The sequence below is a fragment of the Poecilia reticulata genome, chromosome 7, assembly GCF_904066995.2.
Source record: "Poecilia reticulata chromosome 7, P_reticulata-male-v2, whole genome shotgun sequence".
Classification (NCBI taxonomy): Eukaryota; Metazoa; Chordata; class Actinopteri; order Cyprinodontiformes; family Poeciliidae; genus Poecilia; species Poecilia reticulata.
In genome coordinates this window covers 32,621,321-32,631,464 of record NC_088836.1, presented here as the reverse complement: position 1 = coordinate 32,631,464, position 10,144 = coordinate 32,621,321, and the positions used below count along the sequence as shown (strand labels likewise).

Below are 10,144 nucleotides of genomic sequence, written 5' to 3'. Positions count from 1 at the left end.
ACCATCACTGACTGTGGGTACTGGACACTATACTTCTGGCCTTCTGGCATTTCCTTCTCCCCAGTCTTCCTCCAGACTCTGGCACCTTGATTTCCAAATGACATTTGCTTTCATCTGAAAAAAGTACTTTGGACCACTGAACAACAGTCCAGTGCTGCTTCTCTGTAGCCCAGGTCAGGCGCTTCTGCTGCTGTTTCTGGTTCAACAGTGGCTTGACCTTTGACCTGGGGAATGCAGCACCTGTAGCCCATTTCCTGCACACGCCTGAGCACGGTGGCTCTGGATGTTTCTACTCAGTTCACTGCTTCCCCCAAGGTCTGGAATCGGCTCTTCTCCACCATCTTCCTCAGGGTCCGGTCACCTCTTCTTCTCGTTGTGCTCTTGCTTGAGGGCATCAATGATGGCCTTCTGGACAGCAGTCAGGTCAGCAGTCTGACCCATGATGGCGGTTTTGAGTAATGAACCAAGATGGGAGTTTTTAAAAGCCTCAGGAATCTTTTGCAGGTGTTTAGAGTTACTTTGTTGATTCAGATGATCAACTGATTAATCATCTGAATCATTAATGATTAACGGCTCGTTCAGAGAACCTTTGCATGATATGCTCATTTTTTGAGACATGGATTTTGGGTTTTTATGATCTGTTTGCCAACATCATCAGTATTAAAACAATAAAAGACCTGAAATAATTCAGTTGGTGAGCAATGAATCTAAAATATATGACAGTTTAGTTTTTATCATTACATTATGGAAAATAATGAACTTTATCACAATATGCTACTTTTTTGAGAAGGACCTGTATTTTAGTCTCAGATTCATTTTCCTGTTTCTCCTGCTGTGCTCTCCCTCGCCCCATTTTCCCTCTCTCCTCACACCTGCAGCTCGTTAGCCAATCAGATCAGCTGTTTTGTTCCAGTTCACCTGACCGTATTTAAACCCGGCTCTCCCTCTGTTCTGGTTCCTCCCGTTATTCTTATTTCTGTTCTCCTCCAGCTCCCTGAATTCTCCATGTTGTTTGGTTTAATTTTAAGTTTTAGTTTTTAAATCATCTCGGCCTTTGGCTCCAACACCATCCTGACAGGAACGGTGATAAAACACCATGTTGGATGAACTGGAACCAGTCAGGCTGTTTTCAGCTCACTGTCCTGATGAGGAGCTGAGTGATAAATCAACACAGTTCTGCAGGTTTTCATGAGGTTTTATAAACGTTTTCATATAATTTGCTTTCTGTTCAACAAACAGCTGCTCCTGTTTCTGCCTCAGGAGTTTTAAAAAGCAAAAGTGATTAAAGATTCACTTCCTGGAACCTGCAGAGCAAAATGTGACAGTCGGACATGAATCTGAAGTCCTGAGACTCCGGATGGTTTTAAACGAAACGCCGATTCAATCTGACGGATTCTAGGAAGAAATCCTGACTGGATCAAAATATTCACTTTATAAAAATATCAGAAATTTATGCAAACATGAAACGTAGATCTACTCAACCAGATCACACATCAGATTGAAGCCAAACGTTTCCATTTACTTTGACTACACATTTACAAACAGAGCTGTTGCCATGACAACCCACATTACTGCAGGTCCTGGAGAAACCGACCCGATCGACATCTCTAGATGCGCAGAGAAGTTTTCTATGTTCTGGTTTAAACCAAACCCAAACGTCCTGTGGATGATCGTCGTCTTTTCTTAAAGAAGCTACTGTTGGCTAACGACAGACGGACGCAACGATGTGAACGTGAATTTGAACAGGGTTGGAGATCAAATCGCTGAATCCATCCGTTTCTCTGAGATCCACAGGAAATTAAGCATGAATAGAATCTTTAAAGGTTCTTACAGCATTTTCTGATAAAGATCAGCTATAATTGATCTCTAGTCTATATGCAGGTAAAATAAACTCAAAGTTATTGAACAGTCAGACTGGACAGGAACATGGAAAATGGATATTTATTTACCCTCCATCCATCTTATCCGGGGTCGGCTCATGGGGACAGCAGCCTAAGTAAGGACTTCCCTCTCCAGCCTCTTCCATCTCCTCCAGGAACCCCAAGGCGTTCCCATAGAGAGACATCGTCCCTCCAGCGTGTCCTGGGTCTCCCCTCCTCCCGGTGGGACCTGAACTCCTCACCAGGGAGGCGTCCAGGAGGCATCCTGACCAGATGCCCGAGCCTCAACTGGCTCCTCTCGACGTGGAGGAGCAGCGGCTCTACTCTGAGTCCCTCCTGGATGACCGAGCTTCTCACCCAGGACTAGAAACATTGAACAGAATCGGTGACAAAGGGCAGCCTTGGCGGAGTCCAACTCTCACCGGAAATGAGCCCGACTTACTGCCGGCAATGCAGACCAGACTCTGACACCGGTCATACAGGGTACACTGAACATGGTCCACTCAGACTCAATGTCCCCCACCTCCCTGGAACGTGCTCGAAGTTCTGCCGGAGACGAGAGTTAAAGCTCCGTCTCACAGGGGGCTCCGCCAGACGTTCCCAGCAGACCCTCACTACACGTTTGGGCCTGCCAGGTCTGATCGGCTTCCTCCCCCACCACCGGAGCCAACTCACCACCAGGTAGTGGTCAGTGGACAGCTCCGCACCTCTCTTCACCCGAGTGTCCAAGACATACGGCCGCAAATCCGATGAGACGATGACAAAGTCAATCATCGAACTGCGGCCTAGGGCGTCCTGGTGCCAAGTGCACATATGGACGCCCTTATGCCTGAACATGGTGTTCGTGATGGACAATCAGTGACGAGCACAGAAGTCCAACAACAGAACACCGCTTGGGTTCAGATCGGGGGACCGTTCCTCCCAACCACGCCCCTCCAGGTCTCACTGTCATTGCCCACGTGAGCATTGAAGTCCCCCAGTAGAACAAGGGAGTCCCTAGGAGGGGGGCTCAGAGACTGCCCTGTGAACAGAGCTCTTCCTCGACCCCGCATGGTGGTGCAGGTCGGGCCGGAGCTCCGTTCCCCCTTCGGACTCTCGGTTTCGGACGTTTTTCTAAGGCCGATACCTTTAGTGGGTCCTCCGGGGCTGATTGCTGAGCAACATGTTGAAAAGAGGCCTCATCGGCTGGATTTGAGAGGAAGAACTTGGTCTCCTCTCCGAAGGAACCGAAGAGGTTCTCAAGTCTTCCCCTCTTCTCCACTGTGACAGTCAGGTCAGAGGGAGACTCCGGTGCCGGCCTCTTAGCCAGCTGGGCGTCAGGGAGGGGGGCATCCTCGCTGCTGTCAAACTCCATTTCCTGGGAATCATCGCTAGCTCCGCCTTCAGTCTGCATTTCCCCCCCCTCACTGGATGTTTCTGTCTGGGGGGTTGCTTCCTTCCCCTCCCCCTCCGCCGCCACCTCTTCTCCTCCAATCAGAGGAGCTGGCGGCAGATTTGAATTTTCCGGCCCAACGGCTTCAACTTGCTCGTTTACCCCGTTTGTTCTTTCTGCTTCTTTTTCAGTTTATTGGCAAATGATTTTGGGCAGTCTCTGAAAAGATGGTCCTGTTCACCACATAAATTACATTTGCGCCCATTGGTACATTCTTCAAAAGTGTGTCCCACTTCCCTACACTTCCCACAAAAAACCCTATTACAAGCTTCGGCCAGATGACCGTGTTCACCACACTTGCGGCAGAGTTTTGGCTGACCTTGATAGTGAATGTAGCCTCGGTTCTCCCCCAGGACTATCATGGATGGGAGATGTTTCAGGCCCTGGAAGCCTTGGGGGTCTTCCCATTGTTTAATGGGGACCCGCCAAGCGCAGTTCCAGATGCCGTCCACATCCCGCACCTTCACAGCCTGGCCCTTCACCGTGAGTATCTACCCAGCCACATACAGATGTCCTCAGCCTTGACCGTCTCATTGAACATCCTGACAATCACCGTTTTCAGGGAGTTGTCAGTCAGTTTCTCAACGTCAAACATTGAAAACTGGGTCTTTGCATTTTCATATCTAGTCCAAAACTCTTTCAACAGGTCGCCGCTGGTGAAACTCACATCGTATCCTCTGTTGAAGGGCAGGGTGAGGATACAGTTTAGGTCATTTAGCTGAAACTTCAAGGTCTGCTGAATCAATTTTCGTGAGAAGTCCAGTCTTGACATTACAGTTGTTTTTCCATTCTCCGTAAATAAAAGGCGAACGCTGTGGTGCCTCTGCATGCCGGCATGAGTAGCCGCCATGGTGGAGGCACCACCCGTTAAAGGTTAAAACCTTTACTAAAACACAATAAAAGGTTAAAACTGTACACACCAAAACATACGAACTAAAAGGAAGAGATATTTTCCACTATGTGGTCAATATCTCCACCGGGGACAAGTTTGATGGACCTGTTAAACAGTGGTAACAGCCAAGTCACAGACTAACACCATCACCACCCAGCAGAGACGATCGCCGTCAGAACAGATTCTTTCTTTTTGTTACTTTGGACATTTTATTACATAACACATTTATACAGAAACTCCTTTCACATGAACAAAAATAAAATACAATTTATCACATAATTTCCAACTAAAAGAAGAAAAGAACAAGGATGTTAAAACCAAACTCTGTATGTTAAAAGTTGGGCTGGACCGGGGTGACTCCTTATAAAGTTCTGGGCCGTCCCGTCCTTCCAAACGGCGCTGGGGCTCAGAGGAGAAGCCCCCCCTGCTGCTCCTTCCCTCCTGCCTCACCCGGAGGGCCAGGCCGCCGCTGCTGGGTCCTCTGTTCGTGGAGCGCCGGCTCCTTCGTCCATGGAGGCGCAGGCGATTCTTCTTTGTGGCTGTGTCCTTGGCGCGCCACCTGCAGCTCCGATGGTTCCTCTTCTTGCTGCCGCCATGCGGATCACAGCCACGGGGGGCATCTGCCTGCGCCTGCTTACCAGCAGGTTTCTGGAGGTCCATATGGCATCTTTGATGGTGGCGAGGGTGAGCCACATCTCCGCGAAGTCCTTCTTCACCATTTTCTGGTGGCTCACCCCGTACAGCACTAGCTGTGGATCAAGGACCTCCCCTGCTGGTAAGTATGGGAATTGCAAGGAGCCGGCCTTTGCCCACAGGTCCCTGGCAGCGCTGCACTCCCACAGCAGGTGCCTCACCGACTCCGGCGCGCCACAACCGGGTCGGGGGCAGATGGACGTCGCCAACATGCCGCGGGAGGCATGACGGCTCTGACCGGGAGGATCTCATGAGCCACCATCCATGACAGGTCCTGGAGTTTGTTCGGAAGGACGGGATGGCCCACATTGCGCCAAACTGTGGTGGCGTCTCCAACCAGGAGGCCGCGCACTGGAGTCACTGGTTCCCGGTCCTGCACAACAGAGACAATAAAACGATGGTTAGTTAAAATCCCGATTTCCTCTCCTTCCAGTTTAAAAGCTGCTGGTTTTCTAAAATCACTCTTTAAAAGTTTCAGTTTCCTCAGGTATGACCCAAACCAGAATCTGTTCATTGCGTTTGTTTTTGGATTGTTAAAAATGTCCATGGCTTGTTTAAAATGAGTGCTGGTGTAATGGCTGCCTAAAAACAGGTTCAGGTCTGGGACTCCTTTCCCTCCTTTCTCTTTGGGTTTTATCATAATGTTTATTTTCAATCTCTCCCATTTGGAGTCCCAGATGAAATAAAAGATGTCTCGTTGCAGCTCTAAAAACACTCTCCTAGGGGGGATAAAAACAGAACTGGTTAGTAAAAACACTGGTAAAATCACTGCTTTCACTATTAAAATCTTTCCCTCTATTGTTAGGTTCCTCATTGTCCAGAATCCTATTCTTTGTTTTACCCTTCGTGTTATTTCTGTCCAGTTTGTTTTCCCTTCGCCATTTTTATCAAATTTAACTCCTAAAACTTTCTGTTCTTCTTGGGTCACCTGGAACTGAAGTCCTGTTTCATCACTGAGTTTCCATGGTCCGTAAAATTGTGCTTTTGTTTTTTCTTTAATTTTGAGCCTGACGCCTCACTGAACCAGTCTGTTAAAAGGAAAACTCTGTCTACTGATAAAAGATCTGTACATAAAATCATCCATATATAAAAGATATTTGGCCTCCTGCCCTCCACTCCCCGGTATCGTTACACCTGAGGTCAGTGGGTCACGTAGAGCAGGGTGGATAACGGACAACCCTGACGGACACCGCAGTTCACCTTCACTGCTTTTGTCAGAAACCGGTTAACCATGAATCTGCTGGAGATGTCTCGGTACATCAGGCCCACCCACGCTACGAACCTCCCAGGAAAACCCATTTTTTTGCAGTACCTGGAAGAGGTTCTGGTGCGAGACCCGATCGAAAGCCTTTTCAAAGTCTAGATTTAGGACTATCAGCCGAATGTTTGTGTCTCGGATCAGTACCAGGCTGTCCGTGATCCTCCTGCCCGGCACCGCGCAGGCTTGATCCGGGTGGATTAGATCCCCCAACACTCGGCGCATCCTGGCTGCTAAAAGTTTACTAAAAAGTTTACAGTCGACGTTTAAAAGGGTGATGGGTCTCCAGTTTTTAAGATCTCTTTTGTCTTTATCTTTATATAAAAGTGTAACTATTCCTGTTCTAAAACTATCCGGGAGTGTGTCTAAATTACTAAAATCAGTAAAAACAATTAAATCAGGTGCTAAAATGTCCCAAAATGTGAAATAAAATTCAGTCCGTCTGAGCCAGGAGATTTTCCTCTTTTAAAACTCTCCAGTGAATTAAAAAGCTCTAAAAGGGTCAAATCCTGCTCTAAAAAACTAGTTTCTTTTCAACTTTTTTCAAGAAAGTCCAAAGTTTCATCTATATTTTCTTTAGCTGTATTTTCTGTATATACTTCGCTGTAAAAGTTTTCAATCACTTTTTTCTTTTCTTCTATGTTGGATACTATATTTCCGTTTTCTGATTTCAGTTCAGCGATAAAACTTGGATTATTTATTATTTTCTTGAAAAAATATCTCGTGCATTTTTCTCCTTCTTCTATTTCTCTTTCTCTACTCCTTAAAATGACTCCCTTGCTTTTTATTTCTGCTAAAATGTTCATTTCTTTCTTTACTTCTCTTATTTCTTTATTAAAATCCATTCCCTGTTGGTTTAAAAGGTGATATCTCTGTAACCGTTTCTGCAGCCCCATCATGCATCTCTGTTCTTTCTTCTTTTTCTTTTTCCTGCTTGTCTGAAGAAAGTCCGGGTCCTACCTTTCACCATCTCCCACCACTGTGCTCGTGTTTCGTACAGGTCTTGGAGGGTCTGCCACTCGCGGTACCGCTCCCGGTACTGGCTGACCAGAGCCTGGTCCTCCAGCAGGGAGCGGTTGAGCTTCCACAGACCTCTCCCGGTCGTCTCACCTGAAGGGAGTGAAAGTGTGCAGGACAGAAGGAGGTGATCGGAAAAGAAAACGGGTGACAATCTAGCATCGGTTAGGGCGCAGTCCCTTGTGAAGAAGTGGTCAATGCGAGAGGCCTTAGAGCTATCATCACTGACCCAGGTGTAGCCTTGGAGCTATCATCACTAACCCAGGTGTAGCCTTGGAGCTATCGTCACTGACCCAGGTGTAGCCTTAGAGCTATCATCACTGACCCAGGTGTAGCCTTAGAGCTATCATCACTGACCCAGGTGTAGCCTTGGAGCTATCATCACTGACCCAGGTGTAGCCTTAGAGCTATCATCACTGACCCAGGTGTAGCCTTGGAGCTATCATCACTGACCCAGGTGTAGCCTTGGAGCTATCATCACTGACCCAGGTGTAGCCTTAGAGCTATCATCACTGACCCAGGTGTAGCCTTGGAGCTATCATCACTGACCCAGGTGTAGCCCTCCTCTCCAGGATGCATGGTTCTAAAACAGTCCACTAGTTTAAAATCCCTAACCATTCTCTGTAATAAAAGCGATGTCTTGTCTACCCTAAAATCCTGTCCGGTTCTTTTCCTGTCTTTTCTAGTTAAAACAGTTAAAATCCCCCCAATGATTAAAGGTTTTCTTCCCAGCATGTGGGGCTGCAGTTCCTCTAAAAAGTCGTTCCTGTCATGTTTGTCATTAAAACTATAAATATTTAAGAGGTTAAAATCCTGAGTCAGATTTGCTAAAAGTGCTCGTCCCTCCCTCACCACGGTGCTCCCCTTCACCAAGATGTGCGGATGGTTTATTAAAATGGCCACGCCGTCGTTTTTATTTTCATTGGAGCCGCTCCATATGGACGGTCGTGGCCACAGATCCTGGTGTAAGTTTTTAAAAACGGGAGGCACATTGTAGTAAAAACAAATCGGACTGTACAGAACTTAAAAAGGATAAAACACTCTGGGCTCTAACTCGCGACTTCACACTTCTAACATTGATGGTTGAGAAGGTGAGAGTCATGAGTATAATGACTAAAAACAGGTAAGACATTTTAAAGGATTAAAACCGTTTAAACCAAATTAGAGAGACTGCCCTGTGAACAGAGCTCTTCCTCGACCCCGCATGGTGGTGCAGGTCGGGCCGGAGCTCCGTTCCCCCTTCGGACTCTCGGTTTCGGACGTTTTTCTAAGGCCGGATCCTTCAGTGGGTCCTCCGGGGTTGATTGCTGAGCAACATGTTGAAAAGAGGCCTCATCGGCTGGATTTGAGAGGAAGAACTTGGTCTCCTCTCCGAAGGAACCGAAGAGGTTCTCAAGTCTTCCTCTCTTCTCCACTGTGACGGTCAGGTCAGAGGGAGACTCCGGTGCCGGCCTCTTAGCCAGCTGGGCGTCGGGGAGGGGGGCATCCTCGCTGCTGTCAAACTCCATTTCCTGGGACTCATCGCTAGCTCCGCCTACGGTCTGCATTTCCCCCCCCTCACTGGATGTTTCTGTCTGGGGGGGTGCTTCCTTCCCCTCCCCCTCTCCCATCATCTCCTCTTCTCCTCCAATCAGAGGAGCCGGCGGAAGATTTGAATTTTCCGGCACAACGGCTTCAACCTGCTCGTTTACCCTGTTTGTTCTTTCTGCTTCTTTTGCCTTTTTCAATTTATTGGCAGATTTTGGGCAGTCTCTGAAAAGATGGTCCTGTTCACCACATAAATTACATTTGCGCCCATTTGTACATTCTTCAAAAGTGTGTCCCACTTCTCTACACTTCCCACAAAAAACCTTATTACAAGCTTCGGCCAGATGACCGTGTTCACCACACTTGCGGCAGAGTTTTGGCTGACCTTGATAGTGAATGTAGCCTCGGTTCTCCCCCAGGACTATCATGGATGGGAGATGTTTCAGGCCCTGGAAGCCTTGGGGGTCTTCCCATTGTTTAATGGGGACCCGCCAAGCGCAGTTCCAGATGCCGTCCACATCCCGCACCTTCACAGCCTGGCCCTTCACCGTGCAGTATCTACCCAGCCACATACAGATGTCTTCAGCCTTGACAGTCTCATTGAACATCCTGACAATCACCGTTTTCAGGGAGTTGTCAGTCAGTTTCTCAACGTCAAACGCTGAAAACTGGGTCTTTGCATTTTCATATCTGGTCCAAAACTCTTTTAACAGGTCGCCGCTGGTGAAACTTACATCATATCCTCGGTTGAAGGGCAGGGTGAGGATACAGTTCAGGTCATCTGGCCGAAACTTCAAGGTCTGCTGAATCAATTTTCGTGAGAAGTCCAGTCTTGACATTACAGTTGTTTTTCCATTCTCCGTAAATAAAAGGCGAACGCTGTGGTGCCTCTGCATGCCGGCATGAGTAGCCGCCATGGTGGAGGCACCACCCGTTAAAGGTTAAAACCTTTACTAAAACACAATAAAAGATTAAAACTGTACACACCAAAACATACGAACTAAAAGGAAGAGATATTTTCCACTATTTGTGGTCAATATCTCCACCGGGGACAAGTTTGATGGACCTGTTAAACAGTGGTAACAGCCAAGTCACAGACTAACACCATCACCACCCAGCAGAGGCGATCGCTGTCAGAACAGATTCTTTCTTTTTGTTACTTTGGACATTTTATTACATAACACATTTATACAGAAACTCCTTTCACATGAACAAAAATAAAATACAATTTATCACATAATTTCCAACTAAAAGAAGAAAAGAACAAGGATGTTAAAACCAAACTCTGTATGTTAAAAGTTGGGCTGGACCGGGGTGACTCCTTATAAAGTTCTGGGCCGTCCCGTCCTTCCAAACGGCGCTGGGGCTCAGAGGAGAAGCCCCCCCTGCTGCTCCTTCCCTCCTGCCTCACCCGGAGGGCCAGGCCGCCGCTGCTGGGTCCTCTG

At 47.6% G+C, this 10,144-nt stretch overlaps 1 protein-coding gene across 1 annotated transcript; it reads right to left on the bottom strand.

Moving 5' to 3' along the window:
- Positions 1 to 6,000: 6,000 nt before the first annotated feature.
- Positions 6,001 to 8,776, bottom strand: LOC145552336 (uncharacterized). The gene is given in 3 exon segments (XM_081609541.1): positions 6,001 to 8,137; positions 8,140 to 8,163; positions 8,166 to 8,776. Coding segments are annotated over 3 exon segments (651 nt in total). The 5' UTR covers positions 8,305 to 8,776; the 3' UTR covers positions 6,001 to 7,649.
- Between the last annotated feature and the right edge of the window lie 1,368 nt (positions 8,777 to 10,144).